The sequence below is a fragment of the Gavia stellata genome, chromosome 8 (genome assembly GCF_030936135.1).
Source record: "Gavia stellata isolate bGavSte3 chromosome 8, bGavSte3.hap2, whole genome shotgun sequence".
Lineage (NCBI taxonomy): Eukaryota > Metazoa > Chordata > Aves > Gaviiformes > Gaviidae > Gavia > Gavia stellata.
The window spans coordinates 2,010,593-2,028,145 of record NC_082601.1 but is presented as its reverse complement, the minus strand read 5'-3'; the positions used below and the strand labels follow the sequence as shown (position 1 = coordinate 2,028,145).

The 17,553-nt window shown below is 43.0% G+C and overlaps 1 protein-coding gene across 2 annotated transcripts in view; it reads right to left on the bottom strand.

Moving 5' to 3' along the window:
• PRPF40A (pre-mRNA processing factor 40 homolog A) overlaps nucleotides 1-16,958 on the bottom strand; it is a 29,699-nt gene extending 12,741 nt beyond the window's left edge. The window contains exons 1-10 of one of the 2 annotated variants that reach the window (XM_059820048.1): nucleotides 16,885-16,958; nucleotides 15,361-15,498; nucleotides 8,534-8,614; nucleotides 5,459-5,489; nucleotides 5,187-5,209; nucleotides 3,040-3,117; nucleotides 2,826-2,936; nucleotides 2,254-2,374; nucleotides 956-980; nucleotides 262-576 (exon numbers count right to left, since the gene is read on the bottom strand). In XM_059820048.1, coding sequence (XP_059676031.1) covers nucleotides 262-576; nucleotides 956-980; nucleotides 2,254-2,374; nucleotides 2,826-2,936; nucleotides 3,040-3,117; nucleotides 5,187-5,209; nucleotides 5,459-5,489; nucleotides 8,534-8,614; nucleotides 15,361-15,498; nucleotides 16,885-16,920 — 959 coding nt within the window. In that variant the 5' untranslated portion in view covers nucleotides 16,921-16,958. The remainder of the gene's footprint in view (nucleotides 1-261; nucleotides 577-955; nucleotides 981-2,253; nucleotides 2,375-2,825; nucleotides 2,937-3,039; nucleotides 3,118-5,186; nucleotides 5,210-5,458; nucleotides 5,490-8,533; nucleotides 8,615-15,360; nucleotides 15,499-16,884) is intronic. The other variant, XM_059820047.1, reaches the window with a different exon arrangement.
• Between the last annotated feature and the right edge of the window lie 595 nt (nucleotides 16,959-17,553).

Here is a 17,553-nt window from a genome sequence, read left to right as displayed (position 1 = left end):
CTCTTGTTTTCTGCAGGGTTTAAGAGCTTTGGGAGAGGGTTGGCAAGCGGAGGGCATTAATTTTTCTAAAAATAGATTTGCTATTTCTTCTTCTCTTTCCTACTCATTATTCTTCACTGCTGCCATTGATTCATGCTCGCGTTTCGCTGAAGAAAACGGCTAACTGTCAAAGAAGCCTGGCCACCTACAACTGAAGATAAACCAGATCCTAAAAGAAATACAGAACTGCCGCAAAGCCACAGGCTTTGTAATTTCACTCACTCTGCTGAAGCCTCCTGCTTGGAAGAGTCGTCTGCTGCATTAGCTGCAGTTTCTCCACTCTGTTCCTGCACAGCAGGTGCAGAAGATGCTTGTCCCTGTTCCTCAGCTGCGGCTGTGCCAGTACTCTCATTTTCTACCACAGAAGAAGCTGCAGCAGATTCTGCTTCGGGGGCTGCAGTTGCTGCAGAAGTAGCAGTGGTGGTAGTAACAGCTGCAGCAGTTTCAGCAGCAGTTGTGGCTGTGGTGGTTGTGTTTGTTGCTTCTGCTGCAGCAGCTGGAGTAGATGTCGTTGGAGTTGATTCTTCAGGCTTTGTGCTACAGGTATCAAAAAACAGGAACAGTCACATAGAAGTATGGGACAACTCAAACTACAGGTTTCCCTAAATCATTAAGTGAGTTGAAGTATGAAATGAGACGTTTAGGTGTAGTTACAAAGACTGTATCTCAGAAGAACACAAAAGAATCTTAGCTCAGAGAAAGGAAATGCTTTACTGAAACTGTGTATCTATGTAGATCAATCATTTCAGTTAAAAAGGAACCTAGACTATATTATTTGAGTTTTTATATATCAAGCCACTATTTGGAATTAAAAGCTGCAAGGAGAATGTTTTAAGATTCAAGGACTAGATTCCATTTTTAAGAAATAATAAGCAGCCTAACGTAAAAAACCATAAGCATACCATTAAAAACATACCTGTTTTCTTCAGCTTTAATCATTGCTAGAGGAGAAAGAGGAAAACCCAATCAAAATATAGCTTCAAAAATAGTTTATATATGCATGGTAAAAAGTTACTGTTAACATGATTTAATAAAAGCATAGCTTTAAATATTTTTGTTACTATCAATAATTTTAATATTTGTGCCCTTTAAAGACTGACATCAATTCAGACTAAAAAAAAATTTAGAGATCCCATTAAATAAAGTTTAGGGTATATAAAAATGACTTCTTGGTTTAAAATAATTATTTCAACTTTAAAATACTAGTTTAAAGAACAGATAAAGTCAGGTTTACTGAAACGGATCTTTCCTTTTTTTTTTATTCTAACAGTCACTAATGCTTACTCTTCGTAGTACTTTTTTAAATACTCATTTCTTACCCCACCTGATTTTGTAGGTTTTTCATCACGATCTTATTTCCCTTACAATACCAAATAAAACTGTGCTAAAAGTGAAAAATAGAAGCACAGCATCATATGAAGTTTGTACAAAAGGGGACACTGTTTTTATAATACACAAGGGCATTAAAAAAATTGCTAATATTTTTGCCACATCACAGTTTATCGAAATAATTTTCATCAAAAATTAAAAGCAAATTGATACCTAAGCAAATCCTTACACACATATTTGAGTATAAAATACATTACTGTGTTCCAAATTCTTCCAAGACACCAAACCAAAATGTAATTCTTACTCAATTATAAGCTATACAGAAGTCAAGCACCCTTTTACCCTGGTTTCCCAAGTGAATGAGGATTATTAGTGTCGCCCCTCTGCCTCTCGTCTTCCCCCATCAAACCTGAACCCCTTCACAAATCCTACTAGGTTCCTACAGGTTTCCAAAGGATCGGTGGCTAAGAGTCAAATCCTCCAACAGCCTTAAAATGAAGAAAGACCTGAAGCGTTACCCACTGCTAACCCAGAGAATATGCACATAGCCCTGAACGAGTCACACAGCCCGATACAGCCTGCTCCAGTTCCTGCTCAGGGACACGAGGGGGAGCTGATGCTGCTGCCACAGAAATCGGGAAGAACTAAGGGGATAACGGAAAAAGGGATGGTGACGAAACGAGCTGGTGAGGACGCAGGAGGCAAGAGCACTCCATAGAAATCTCAGACTGTATTAACTCTACTACATACACCTTATTTCAGGAAGCTTAATTTCTAACAGAAGTTTGACTGCTATGCTTTGATACCAAATTTTTGTCAAAAGTCATGCATATGCACAGCTTGCCACTCACTGCCACCCTCCCTACTCATTTTTGTTAACATTACCTTCAAGATCCTCAAGCTCTTTGGGTTTCGCCCAGCGTGATTCCTTTGTTTGGGAATTATAATAGTAGGGCTTTCCAGAATCAGATTTATACTCTTTCCAGGGACACTTAGACAACAATTGCTAATGGACAGAAAACAAAAATGTAAATTCAAACTTACAATGGTGTTTTAAAATTCAAAGGATAACTAGAAGTGAGCCACACACACTACACCAAGAAATAACTTAAGGACCATGAACACAAGGCATATACTTTCCAAGGAAAAGTCTCCCTAGCGATAAACAAACACATTACTTATCTAAATATTAAAGAATGACATCGTTTTAATAAGGAAAATCTATTTAAAAACTGAGGATAACTGTCAAGAGTTTTGTCCATTTTGCAGCCTCAAGTTCTACCAACGTAAGGAGCATGATACAAACATTTTTGCAACATTTCTCATTTGAAGAGTTTGCTCCCATTGGAAAAAATCCTATCGGCACAGCTACCCTCCTCAACAATAGTTATGTTAGTAAATTCTTGCGTTCACACAAACTCAGACAGTAGAGTAATCTTCATCTGAATTTAGTTTACCTCAGCAGGTGTTTTGAGATCATCTGGCTTTTCCCACGTAGACTGCTTTGTTTCAGTATTATAGTAATATGTTCTTCCGTCAGGTGATTTGTGTTCTGTCCATGTAGATTTCTAGGAAAAATAAAGAATACCATTAACGGTCAACAATAATTGCTGACCAAGATGGTATCAAAAGCCACTAAAAAGGTTAAATACAAGTGGAAAGCAGATAAACCTGTTTAGAGTGCTCTTCATTAACAGAACTGTTGGTTGTGGCAGTTTGCTGGGCTGCACAAACTACAGGATGTGTTGTCTGAGGGCGAAACAAAACAGAGCTCTGAAAAGACATTCTGGTTAATATTTGTTTTTCATTTGAATGTTTATATCAAATATACTAAATAATTCAGCAGCGAAGGAAAGACAGCAAGCCAAAATCTAAACACATTTAAATCAGTACTGTTCTCAAGAAACTACCTCTTTGTGACAAGAGCTATTAGGAGTCTCTCACAGCCCCCACCCATTCAGCAATCCAAAGCAGCCAATTACCATCAGAAAAGAAAGCAAAAGTGAATGTGATCAGACCCTAACAACTTCAACTGAAAGTCCCAGAAGCACACCCTGTTTCCAAAACTAAGAAAAATTTGCTTCAAGATTCTGACTTCAAGAGTTTAGTGTGAACTCAGGAGTACCTTCCTAGTGCTTTTTATCGACAGCTTACATAAACTCTCCAAAATTAGGGCTGGCAGAATACAGCTTTAGCCACCTACTCCGTTTCAGTTACTGGATATGGCTGAGAAGAAACAACTTCCTTATAGGTCCAAGTGCCTTGTTCAATTACATAGAATGCAAATCTCACAGAAATAAAAGGACACCTGATATTCACCAATATTTAATAATTAAGCTAGGTAAAAGGTCCCCAAATTTTGAAGCAACAACTTACAGCAGGGTATCTTTGAGGCCACATGACTATTTGTACAGATTTTGCCTCTTAGTTATCTAGCCAAAGTATTTTCTTCATCATCTTAAAAACTAAAGGTAAATGTCTGGGATATCTTTTAAAGAAGTAATTTAATATTCACAAAATTTTAAACAGAAATCTGACAGTGACTGAGAGTTATTCGTGGTCATTCAAGGTGCCATGAAAGACAAATTTAAAATCTGAGATGACTTCCAGATGACCTGCCTACCTCAATACAAAGTTACATTAATTCACAATTCAAAAACTTTCAATATTGAGATACACAGCACCAGTTCTGTTCCATCAGCGATTTCCCATCTGATGGAAAGGTGGAAGAGTACTGAAAATCACATAATCAAGAAAATTTGGCCTGCAAGCCACCTTCCTGTTTACAAGTTCAATCTATGTTAAATCACCTTCCATGCAACCTATCCAGTATTTATTCCTACTTAAGCTACTGTATTATGCTGTGTTCCCACAAACATGGAAGGAGACAATAACAAAAGCAAATTCCAAATAATGTCAAGACATCTGGGGTGGGACATGGGCGCAAGAGAGTTCAGCTAAATTACCAATGAGCAGCAAAATTGATGAAGTGGTGACAACCATTCTTTTGAGGTTAGTACTTTATATTCTTCAAAAACCACAGTGATGTTTTCAAAATTATTATGGATAACTATATAGGCTATTCTCTTTTTATTGCTAAAGTGTTCAGTAACAAAACTCTCAGTAAGCTGACAATGCTAATAAAGGTTCCAATAAATAATGGGACTGAACAATACCAGAACCTTGACCTGACTTCTCCTGCTACACACAGCTGCGTTAAGGAACAGCAAGGAATCATTGCCTACCAAATTCTGCTATACATATTAGAACTGCCAAAGCAAAATATTCATTAATATGTAACAGGCAAAAAGTTACCCAGATGTAAGTAAAATAAAAATCTCCTTATAAACTGGTCACTGATAGGGAAGGAAAAAAAAAAAGAAGAAAAACTCAGAAAGAGGAACAACCTTCAATCTTCTTCATTGCAAATAAAACCTCAACTCTACCCTGAGTAACCATCTAGCCCAACACTTGTAAAGATTTAAATCTGAAAACAGTCAGCTTTAAAGTAACATAGGTATCTAGGCTACAATTCACTTGCTGCTCAGGTAGGGCAAAAAGACATAAAAACATCACAAGAAACATTGCATATTGCTGTCCTGCATACTAGAAGAACTAGAAAGAAACAGACTTCAATGCTCAGAAATATAACAGAAAACACACCTACTTCAACTATTAACATTAATTACAGACTGACAGTCTAATAAGCAAGGAAGCTCCACATGAGAAGAAAATAAGATACAAGGTTTTCTTTTAAATCTGTAAAGCCATGCATGCACACCACCACACATGCAGAAACAATTCTGGGTTTCACATACCTGAGTTCCAGGAGGTGTTACACCTGAAAAATAAAATTTAAAAAAAAAAATTGAAAAGGCTTTGGTTGCTTTATTTTTCTGTATTAAAGACTCAAATTAATCAGTGTTTGAAAGAAAAAACTATCAAGTTTTTAGAGGAATTACTGAAGATGTCAGTTACTGACATGCTAAATCGCACTTTACAGAAAAGGTGTGGGTTTTTGGTTTTTTTAAAATACTTCACTGAATTTTATCGAAATATTTTGAAATGGTAACAAATTGTTTATACTTACCTACTTGCGCATCCATGCTGTTCACCCCTGGCTGTAGAAACAATCAACAGACATTTAAGTACTGAGTGCAATTGTAATTAAATCATCAATAAATACAGTACATATCCAAACAAGTGCTTTCAGCAACAAAATGCTCTACTGCCTTAAATATGGATTCCTAGCTTCCCATCACCCACTTAATTACTACTGCTCCTTAAATAAGCAATTAGGAGCATCAAGCTACTTTTCAGAAAGGCAATATATACAATAAACTACACCAGGGGGTCCCTCGCCATCATTCCAGTACCCATCTTTATCTCCCAAATGAATAGGTTGGGAAGAAAAAAAATGGGATTCTGAATTTCTGCTGGAGTTGCTTAGTAAGCTTCCGTTATAATTATGTGGTATAAGCCTTTGAATGTATTAGTGTTGAATTTGTTGCATTCGTAAAACTACTTGCAAATAACCAAAGATCTTACAGATACCCTTTTTGAAATTCTTTCAAACTAAGGAAAAAGATTAACAGAATTCAAATAGAGTTTTCCAAATTTCTTTCTTTTTCCGTAGGCAAAAATATAGCCTGCAAGTTTATCTTCTGCTAGGGTTTATCTTTCAGCTCTCTTCTGCAAACTCTACTAACAAACAACTTGTCAAGTAAAACAGCAAAATTTGTTAAAAACAGAAAAGAAGCCATACTGGATCAATTATGTTTGATATTATCCGGTAGGACTAAAGCAGGTGAATGGCCAACGAACTTTAGGCCTTTAAAGTGCGTTCTGTGTATTAACTATTTCAGCTACTCTGTGTGTGCGCACGTCTATGAGCGTAAGTACTGTCAGTTAAGCAAGGCCATAGTTAAATTTGTGTCTCCAGTAAGTAACCCTTCTGACATGTTTCTCTTCTTGTGCCTATGTTTACTTTTCCAAATCCCATTTTAATTCACTGTGTATTATAAGAGCACTAATCTGTCTGAAACAATCATTTTTAGGAATTACACTGGTTCTAATCAGCTTTCTGGAAGTAAACACTTCTGTACATCACAAAACTGATAGTGAACCTGCATGGGAATGGTTTGAAAGACCACCACACTTGGATGAAACAGTCAAGACCAAAGAGCCCTGACATCAGTACAAATCAAATGGTTGGCCTCAATGAGCTTTAGTTTACATTTTACACTTGGAGAAGGTATTTTCCATCAGACAGCCAAAACTATAACAATCTCATGAAATTTACCAAGCAAATCATCAGGGCTGCAAAGAAGGTCACGATTTTTTACTCACCGACAAATTATTTTAAATTAGAAGTGGTAAAATCATTCTTTAATTTCTGAAACACTTTCCAGGCTGTGGTACACATGGGATAGCGGAGAGGTACAAGAATGCTGCCACGACAGACAAATGCCTTCTCGTACACATGCACAAAGGTGTGAGCTCCTGCTATCGCTGCCAAGAGGGTTAAGGGCAAAATAAAAAGCTGGAGCCCTCTGCCATGCTACTTTGCCTCCTAAATACCATATATCCACAGACTTAATTCAATCAAAATTTATTCTTAGTCCAATATTAGAAAACCAAGTGATCTGTCTTCTTGCCAGAGTATGTAAAAATATAGAGTAAAATTCAAAATTAGACTGATTTTAGCATTGATCTCTCCCTCCCCTTTTTAGTCTCTTTTGGCAACAGCATTTTAAACATTTTTTCTGAAATTCTTTCAAAATTTTCTATGAGCACCACTTGTCAGAAATTCGTAACAATTTCTATATGGAAAATGGCAGAAAATCACTAACATCCTTCCTACTTGGTAGCTTCTAAAATATTTAGTGCATTAGGAAGTCGCTACATGAGCACAAGAACTAATGAAGCACCGTTCCCAAGAATTTGCCTAAGGAGTTAGTGACTTTTACTTAAATTACACTAAGGCTGTAACATACACTCACATCTCATTCAACAGAGACCAGCAGTGAGAAACACACCTGTAGCTAACATGAAGATTCTCCAGTGTCTGATAAAGCCCAAGCACTTAAATTTACATTTTTCTCCACTGTTAAGATAATTAACATCCTTTCTCTGGTATGAATTCTCAGTCATCTAGCACATCTCAAGGTGACATTACATCCTCTTCTAACAGCTCCTTCACTACTTATTTTGCAGAAACTTAGTATCTTTGTGATCTTTCTCTCCTTACACCAAAGGGCAGATGGACTGCTTTAATGCAATAGATCTGGTTACACATCGCATATTTAGTAGATGAATTAAAGATCTCTTTCACCAAACCCTTAATGAAAAAAAGCAAGTGGAGTATTAACCAACTTTTATTTTTAAAAAATAATCGACAAAAGCAGTAGCAAAGGTTTTGTGCTTAGCACAATAGAAAAAGTCAGAGTTCTACAAGGATGAAATCTGACTTGGGGATGTAGTATCTGCATGGTAAGAAAATAAAACATAATTTATTTCTAAATTTCAGTAGATAGAACTGTTTTTAAGTGGATCTCCTACAGTTACTTTAAATCTCAAAAAAAGGTTATGTTAATAAAAATTTAGCCTTTTCCACTTCAGAGAGAGACTTCATCTGTAATGTCTGTTAAATCTTCCCTCTCCATTTCCACCCAAATAACTTCTTCATACCTTTACCAATTTCAACAAACTTTTCTCAAGATCTCAAACATGCTGAATTTCAGAAACTTTTATGAAAAATCAGGTATATAGTGGTCAGGCAATTAGCCCTCCCTCCAATCAGCCAGAGTTCACACTGGTTCCTGCCAAGCTACAAGCAGGTAAGGGACAAGGGAGGAGGCCAGGGGTGCGGGAAGCATTATGGGACGCGGAATCCAGACAGAAAAAAGAAGGGAAAAGCAGACGCAGATACAGAGGAGAGTTTAAAGACTGATGCAAATCCACAGGACACCAAGTATCACTAGCTCTACCTCTCACGGAAATCTTATTTTTTACAATAATACAAGAGCTAGATAAAACTTCATTGCAACTAGCAATAGCTTTTTCATAATCCAACTCAAGAAAATAAAGGCATACCCATACTGAAGTAACGACAGCAACTGACACAAAGACCTTTTAAAAACCAGAGAAGTTAAGTTAACCTCACCGGAACTGTAGGCTGCATAGCAGCTTGAGACATGTGGGACATCATCATTCCAGGCATTACTGACTGCATCATTCCAGGCATCTGTAATTAAATAGTATTTCAGATATATTTTATGATATTTTAAAAATAAAATATGAGGATTCTTCTATTTTTATTTAAAAGCAATTATCTGGTACTAGTTTTTAATCCAAAAAAATCCTTTTAAGCACTTGGCAACAAAAAGTAAGATAGGTCTGTAGAATTCTGATTCCCTTCATTACACTCCTACAAAATCGACATTAGGATTAACACGTCTAACAGTATTCCAAAGTCTGATACAAAATATTAATAAAGACGACCATTTAAACTACAAAATAACAACAGAAAATGACAAGATGTGTGATCTGTTTATAGGCTATTAATAAAATCCTCAGTTAAAGCAGGAAAAATAAAGGTTGGGAAAGATTTCTGCAAAATTCCAAGGCCACACAGAACAAACTAAACAAAGGAAAGGTAAACTCAGAGCCTAAGATTAGTTCTGCTCACATTTTTTGACAACTTTCAACCTGTGTCCCTTTCCTCTTACCTCACAAATAGGAAGAAACACTTTACAGGGTCTCTAGAAGAAAGAACTTCTGCAAACAACTTCAAGACGAAGAGAGCTACTAAATTTAAACATCAAAGCTCTAAAACAATTCTGAACTCTTTTTTTAAAGGTCTGGGAAAAAACCTTAATACAGACACATACAATATTAAACCATGTAACAGTGTGAACTTGCTAATGGGGACGTACCACACTACAGAAATTAAAAGCTTGAGTCTAGACTTGTATCAGAACTGCTACTCAGAGAAGCTAGCTTTTCTCAAGTATTTATGCTTATAGTGTTGAAGAGAAAGTTATGCAGAAGTTATGAAAAGATGTCAAAAATGCTACTGAAAAAGCGTTTAACACCTTGCATGTTTCCCATTATTTTTGCTGACCCTAGCTTTTAAGAATTTACAAGCCATAAAATAGTAACAAAATGAACAAATGATGTAATTTAGGTCATTATGAACACAAACTTTTGGCCATTCATCCTGAACAGGTCTCAAGAAGTCAACTCCCTTCAACCTTCCCGTTACACCCCTTTACGTTTATGGTCCTTGGCAGGCTGGCCAAGTGACCCCATCCCCCTGTACCTTCAGGGACCATCAGGTTACCACTCTCCTCATCTTGCATCTCCTGCGGAGAGAGGGATATGTGGTAGGGCTACTGCTCCACCCTCAATCTGCAAGATTTTCTTGGGAAGGTGAGGGAGGAAGGAAAGACTGAAGGTAGCCCCTCCTATTCCTTGCCATCCTGCAGAAGCAGAAGAAAGCACTCTTGCCCCACCACTACAGAATCACAGAATCACTAAGGTTGGAAAAGACCTGTAAGATCATCACGTCCAACCATCAACCCAACACCAACATGCCCACTAAACCATGTCCCGCAGTGCCACAGCCACACGTTCCTTGAACACCTCCAGGGATGGGGACTCCACCACCTCCCTGGGCAGCCTCTTCCAGTGCTTCACCGCTCTCTCAGGAAAGACATTTTTCCTAATATCCAGCCTGAACCTCCCCTGGCGCAACTTGAGGCCATCTCCTCTTGTCCTGTCACTTGGGAGAAGAGACCAACACCCACCTCACCACAACCCCCTTTCAGGCAGTTGTAGAGAGCGATGAGGTCTCCCCTCAGCCTCCTCTTCTCCAGACTGAACACCCCCAGCTCCCTCAGCCGATCCTCATCACACTTGTGCTCCAGACCCCTCACCGTCCTTCTTATAGTAAGGGACCCAAACCTGAACACAGCATTCGAGGTGCAGCCTCCTCAGCACCGAGTACAGGGGCACGATCCCCTCCCTGCTCCTGCTGCCACACCATTTCTGATACAAGCCAGGATGCCGTGGGCCTTCTTGGCCACCTGGGCACACTGCGGGCTCATATTCAGCCGGCTGTCGATCAACACCCCCAGGTCCTTTTCTGCCGGGCAGCTTTCCAGCCACTCGTCCCCAAGCCTGTAGCGTTGCCTGGGGTTGTTGTGACCCAAGTGCAGGACCCGGCACTTGGCCTTGTTGAACCTCATACTATTGGCCTCGGCCCATTGATCCAGCCTGTCCAGATCCCTCTGCAGAGCCTTCCGACCCTCCAGCAGATCAACACTCCCGCCCAACTTGGTGTCGTTTGCAAACTTACTGAGGGAGCACTCGTTCCCCTCATCCAGATCATCGATAAATATATTAAACAAGACCAGTCCCAAAACTGAGCCCTGGGGGACTCCGCTTGTGACCGGCCACCAACTGGATTTCACTCCATTCACCACGACTCTCTGGGCTCGGCCGTCCAGCCAGTTTTTTCCCCAGCGAAGAGTGCAGCTGTCTAAGCCACGAGTCGCCAGCTTCTCCAGGAGAATACTGTGGGAGACAGTGTCGAAGGCTTTACTAAAGTCCAGGTAGACAACATCGACAGCCTTTCCCTCATCCACTCGGCGGGTCACCTGGTCATAGAAGGAGATCAGGTTGGTCAAGCAGGACCTGCCTTTCATGAACCCGTGCTGGCTGGGCCTGATCCCTTGGTTGTCCTGCACATGCCCTGTGAGCGCCCTCAAGATGAGCCTCTCATAATCTTCCCTGGCACCAAGGTCAGGCTGACAGGCCTGTAGTTCCCCGGATCCTCCTTCCGGCCCTTCTTGTAGATGGGCGTCACGTTGGCAAGCCTCCAGTCGTCTGGGACCTCCCCTGTTAACCAGGACTGTTGATAAATGATGGAGGGCGGCTTGGCAAACTCCTCCGCCAGCTCCCTCAGCACCCTTGGGTGGATGCCATCACGCCCCATAGACTTGTGAGTGTCCACGTGGCATAGCAGGTCGTTAACTGCTTCCTCCTGGACCACGGGGACTTTATTTTGCTCTCCATCCTTGTCTTCCAGCTCAGGGAGCTGAATACCCTGAGGATACCTGGTGTGGCTATTAAAGACTGAGGCAAAGAAGGCATTAAGTACCTCAGCCTTTTCCTCATCCTTTGTGATGATGTCCCCTCCCGCATCCAGTAAAGGATGGAGATTCTCCTTGGCTCTCTTTTTGTTGTTAATGTATTTATAGAAGCACTTTTTGTTATCCCTTACCACCACGGCCAGATTGAGCTCTAGCTGGGCTTTTGCCTTTCTAATTTCCTCTTTGCATGACCTAACGAGACCCTTGTATTCTTCTTCAGTTGCCTCCCCCTTCTTCCAAAGGTGACAAACTCTCTTTTTATTCCAGAGTCCCAGCAAAAGCTCCTTGTTCAGCCAGGCTGGTCGTCTTCCCCGCTGGCTCTTCTTACGGCACATGGGGACTGCCTGCTCCTGCACCTTTAAGATTTCCTTCTTGAAGAAGGCCCAGCCTTCCTGGACCCCTTTGCCCTTCAGGACCGTCTCCCAGGAGACCCTCTCAACCACTGTCCTGAACAGGCCGAAGTCTGCCCTCCAAAAGTCCATCGTAGTGGTTTTGCTGACCCCCCCTCCTTACTTGGCCAAAAATTGAGAATTCTATCATTTCATGGTCGCTAAGCCCAAGACGGCCTGTTTGTAAACAGCAGGTCAAGCAGGGCACCTCCCCTGGTAGGCTCCCTTACCAGCTGTGTCAGGAAGTTTTCTTCCACACACTCCAGGAACCTCCGGGACTGTTTGCTCTCTGCTGTGTTTTATTTCCAGCAGACATCCGGTAAGTTGAAGTCCCCCACAAGAAGAAGGGCTTGTGACTGCGAGACTTCTGCCAGTCGCTTGTAGAACGCTTCGTCGGCTTCTTTGTCCTGGTTGGGTGGTCTATAACAGACACCCAGCAGGATATCCGCCTTTTTAGCCTACCCGCTCATCCTTACCCATAAGCATTCAACCTTGTCATCACAATCATTGAGCTCTACACAATCAAAACACTCCCTAACATACAGAGCCACCCCATCGCCTCTCCTTCTTTGCCTATCCCTCCTGAAGAGCTTATAGCCATCCATTGCAGCACTCCAGTCATGCAAGTCATCCCACCATGTTTCTGTGATGGCAACTACATCATAGCTGTCCCACTGCACAACGGCTTCCAGCTCCTCCTGTTTGCTGCCCATGCTGCATGCATTGGAGTAGATGCACTTGAGCTGGGTGTTGTGGTTTAAGCCCAGTTGGCAACTAAGCACCACACAGCTGCTCACTCACTCCCCCCCTGCCCCAGCGGGATGGGGGAGAGAATAGGAAAAGTAAAAGCGAGAAAGCTTGTGGGTTGAGATAAGGACAGTTTAATAAGTGAAACGAAATAAAATAAAATAATAATAAAAATTGTAATGAAAAGGAAAATAACAACAACAACAAACAAGAAAGGCAAGTGATGCAAATGAAAACAATTGCTCACCACCCTCTGACTGATGCCCAGCCCAAGCAGCAGTCCCCCGGCCAGCTTTCCCCCTAGTTTATATACTGAACATGACATCGTACGGTATGGAATATCCCTTCGGTCAGTTGTGGTCAGCTGTTCTGGCTGTGTCCCCTCCCAACTCCTTGTGCACCCCCAGTCTACTCGCTGGTGGGGTGGTGTGAGAAGCAGAAAAGACCTTGACTGTATGTAAGTACTGCTCAGCAGTAACTAAAACATCCCTGTGTATCAACACTGTTTTCAGCACAAATCCAAAACATGGCCCCATGCTAGCTACTATGAAGAAAATTAACTCTGTCCCAGCCAAAACCAGCACACTGGGCTATCGATTTCGCCCCCAACATCGGCACACCACCCCTAGGTTCATCTCTAGGCAGCCTGGTTTCATCCCCTTCCCCCTTCAAATCTAGTTTAAAGCCCTCCCAATGAGGCTTGCCAACTCATGAGTGAGAATCCTTTTCCCCCTTGACGATAGTTGAACTCCATCTGCAGCCAGCAGGCCTGGTGCTGTGTAGACCGCCCCACGGTCAGAAAAACCAAAATTCCTCCGATGACACCAGCCTCTGAGCCACGTGTTAACCAGATTTGCTTTCCTATTCCTTTCAGTGTTCCTCCCCGTCACTGAAGTGATTGAGGAAAACACTACCTGCACTCCCGATCCTTCAACCAGTCTCCCCAGCGCTCTGAAGTCCCTCTTGATCACTTTTAGGCTACTTTGTGCAACCTCATCGCTGCCAGCCTGCAAAACCAACAACTACTTGCAACTAAGGGGGCTCTGAGCATGTGAAACTTCTTAAAACCCCTGGCTTAGGTCCTGAAGAAATCCTGCACACTGCTCGGTTTCTGCATAACACTAACCCAAAGTCAGCAAAGTAAAAAAAAAATATGGGAAGGAGAGCTAATCCTTTTCCAAAAGACCTTCCTCTGAATGATGCTGACAGGAGGCCATTGCTATTCTCTCTGGAAAGTACCTGTCCTACAAGGGTTCAGCTCAGAAAGGAGAAAACAAGCTACACAACATCTCATTCTGCAAAGCTTCACAAATAAACCTCTGATATCTGCTGGAAGAAAGAGCTTATCGTTCAAGGAAACAAGCCAACATGGGCTGGTACTTCCAGCACAATGGTTCTGATGTGAGGGTATCTCCATCCTGTGCCATCCTTAAGGCTGTAGGGTAACTGAGCCTCTCATCTCCCCTCTGCCATGCCATTTATCTTTAACTTTTTGGTCTACAGCTACCAAAAAGTCCCGAGTTCTCTATATTGCTCACCAGAATATTAAAGATTGAAATATTCAATATACGAGAGTAAGAACAGTGGAACAGAAGCTATAAAAGAGCTGTTAAATAGAGGAATAAAATAGAATTGCTACTTAAGTTTCTAATGAACACACACAAAAATTCATGCTATTAGCTGTCATGCTAATGGGAAGATCCTCATCTTTTAAAACTGCATTATTTTTACATCAGAAACTCTAATAGGCTGCAAAACCATGCTGAAGAGATTCCTACCAAGCCTTTATACACCAGTTAAAAAACCCCAGACAGACACAGGCTCTATCCAAGGTACTGCAAAGGAAGACATTGAGTTGCCAGCACAACTTTGTGGGCTCTTCTCAAAGGGTTAATCTTTCTGGCCATCCTCTGCCTGCTCTGGTCTACTCTACCCCTCTGGTCCAGTTGATGACAGGCAGTTTCTACTTAGGCAAACCATCATCACAAGTTGTATCACTAGATCATTTATTATATCCAGAAAGAGAATTGCTTCTTTTAGCGGTGCAGAATTTAATCAGGAACCACACAGGAAAGGATCTTTGATTACTGAAAATAAAAGCTTTAAATTTCCAAAAAGCACGGATATGATTCTAGCTACTCTACCTGTTAACCCAGGATCACACCTGTCGATCCAAATGGCTAAGTTTATTTTTCCATCACATGACACCAGCAACAACAGTACATACACAGAACCATAAACCACTCCCTAGGAGTCAAGAAGGAATGCTTCAAAAATTCAAAACATAACTATTTCTTCCCTTGCATGTGCCTATAATTTTCATCTGTGTAGACATAAAAAGTCAGCCAAGAATTAAAGAAACATGAAGTTCTCTACCATTACTACCTTTGAAAAGAACCACTACTTTATGTTTCTAGTATGTATTAGTAAGACAACCTTACTTCTTCAAAATCTAAAGAAAACTACCAAAAAGCTTTAATAAAAAATTATGGATTCATACCTACGGCTATTTACAATTACAGTCCCACATGAGGTGCATCAATTAACTGTTACAAATGAGAAGTGTTTCTGCACAGATAGGGACCATGACGTAAAATATCCTGAATTATTACCATGTGCAAGCTACTGTATGAGACTTACCTACCTCAGGGAATGGAAGGCAAGAAAGAAAAAAAAAAAATGTTGCAAAACTGCCTTACCTGCCCCATTGGTGGTCCTCCCATGGGGGGCATCATCTGAGGCATCATACCATGTGGAACTGGCGGCATATTTGGTGGTCTCTGACCCATAGGGTGCATTCCCATGGGAGGATAATGCGGCATGCCTGGGTGTCCCATCTGAAAGACAGCAATGAATGAGAAAAGTCACCATGAAGGCACCCCCCCCCCCCCAAGAGCATTAATAACAGAGAAACGCTCAACACTGAACTGAAAATTATTTGGGCAATTTGAGATTGATACTGCGAAACAGCAAGCAAGATCATTAACTCCTCCAGTTCCTCTAGAGCCAGAGTTAATAATCAACAAATCCATTTAAAATTTCAAAACCAACATCCAAATGGAAAAAACCCTCCATAATCTTTCATCTTATAGTTCATCACAGAAAACCACGCTAAATTTAGGAATGCAAATATTTCTGCATGCTCTTCCATACAATTACGATTAATGCAAGCAACTCTGTGGCACAAAAGTAAATCACAGAAACAAAATACTTTCTGCGCCTGATGTCTGAGTCTGAAATAGCTTCTGCACTGACTACCACCCCCATCTCCCTATTTTCCCAAAAACCTGAATCCTGCTGCTGTTCTAATACTTGGTATAGTCACACTGCTAGTACACAAATGGATACAGACATTTTTTCCTATTTTTTTTTTAATTACGAAAATGTATTAAATGCTTTCTATTCTAGTCAGAAGCAACAGCTCAAAGGACCTTAGGATAAACCCTGGAAAGCATTTTACTTTGAAGAACATACAACTTCAATATACACATACACAAATACGTTACAAAAGTGCACCAGTTCACTAATATGAAAACTATTCTTAAGTAAAACGTCATTTTAGAAGGGTCCTTTGCAGAAAAAAGTAACACTTCTTTCTGATGCTTTTATTAACAATTTTTCTACGATTCTTTTTGTACTAGAAGCCTCTCTAAAGCTGGGAGGGGGCTGTTCACACAAAGAGATCACAAACAACTAGAAAGGTTTGAAACTTCAGAATGTAACACTTGACCCCCGGCCACATCCCTGACCCTCCCAAGACACGCAGTGACAGCTTGCCTGGTTACTGAGTCTCAGATGCTGCCCAAACAACACAAGGTAGAACAACGTTTCCTCAAAACCTCCTCAGAGCGTAACCGCGTTCTGTTTTCATTTCGGAGGGCCCTGCCACCCAGGTGCCGTTTATCACCTTCCAGCCCCTCCCTGCCGGCCGCTGTGGCAGGGGGCTCGCACGGCGGGGGCGGGACCAGCTACGGCTCCGCTCCCCTTCAGCCGCAGACCCATTCGCGGGGCTCGACAGCAACGCGCCGCCTCCGGAGGCGGAAGCCCGCCAGGGCCGAGCGCCCTGGCAGCTCTCCCCCGTTCACACGACAAAGCCGGCCCCACCACAAAGGGCCGCGGCTAAGGCGAGGCGGCCCCGGCTGGAGGCACAGCCGAGGGCCGCGAACGCCGCGAACCCGCAGCGCGGCCCACCCGGCGTCCCCCCGCCGCCGCCCCCCACTCACCATGAGGGAGCCGCGGTCGACGCCGCCGGGCCGCATCGAGGGGCTCAGCAGGCTGCCCCCACTGCACCTGCCAAGAAGCCGCCCTCTGAGTGGCTGCCGCGACGAGGGGCCAAAGGGCATGAGCGGCTCGGGCTCCCCGCGGGGCGGGAGCAGCGGGGCCAGCAGGCTGACTGGCTTCCCGGCCGGCCAATCCGGGCGGCCCGCCAGTCGGGTGCTCTTCGGCGATTGGTCCGCGGCAGAGGCGACGGGGCGGACGGCGTCCCCCGGCGTCAGCTGCATGAGGGGAGGGGGCTTCGGCAGGGAGAACGGGAGCGGCTGCGGGGAGGCGGTCGCGGCCGCCGCCGCCGAGTCCCCACCTGACATCCTGGCCGCCGGCCCAGCCGCGAGGAGCTCTTCTCCGCCTCTCCTAGCGTCGACGCCCGGAGCCGCTGGCGGCCGCCCGCCGGAGGCGGCAAGGACCAGGCGGATGGAGAGAGGCCCCGCGCCGGGGGACGCGGGAGCCGCGGAGAAAAGGCGGCTCGCCGGGCCGGACCGGGGGCGCGGCGGGCCTGCGGCAAGCAGAGGCGCCTCCCGGCGAGAGCGGGCCGCTGCCGGCGGGGGACGGACGCAGGCCCGCCGGGCCGCGGAGCTCGCGCGGGGGGAAGTGGCTGCGGCGGGGGCCGAGCGGAG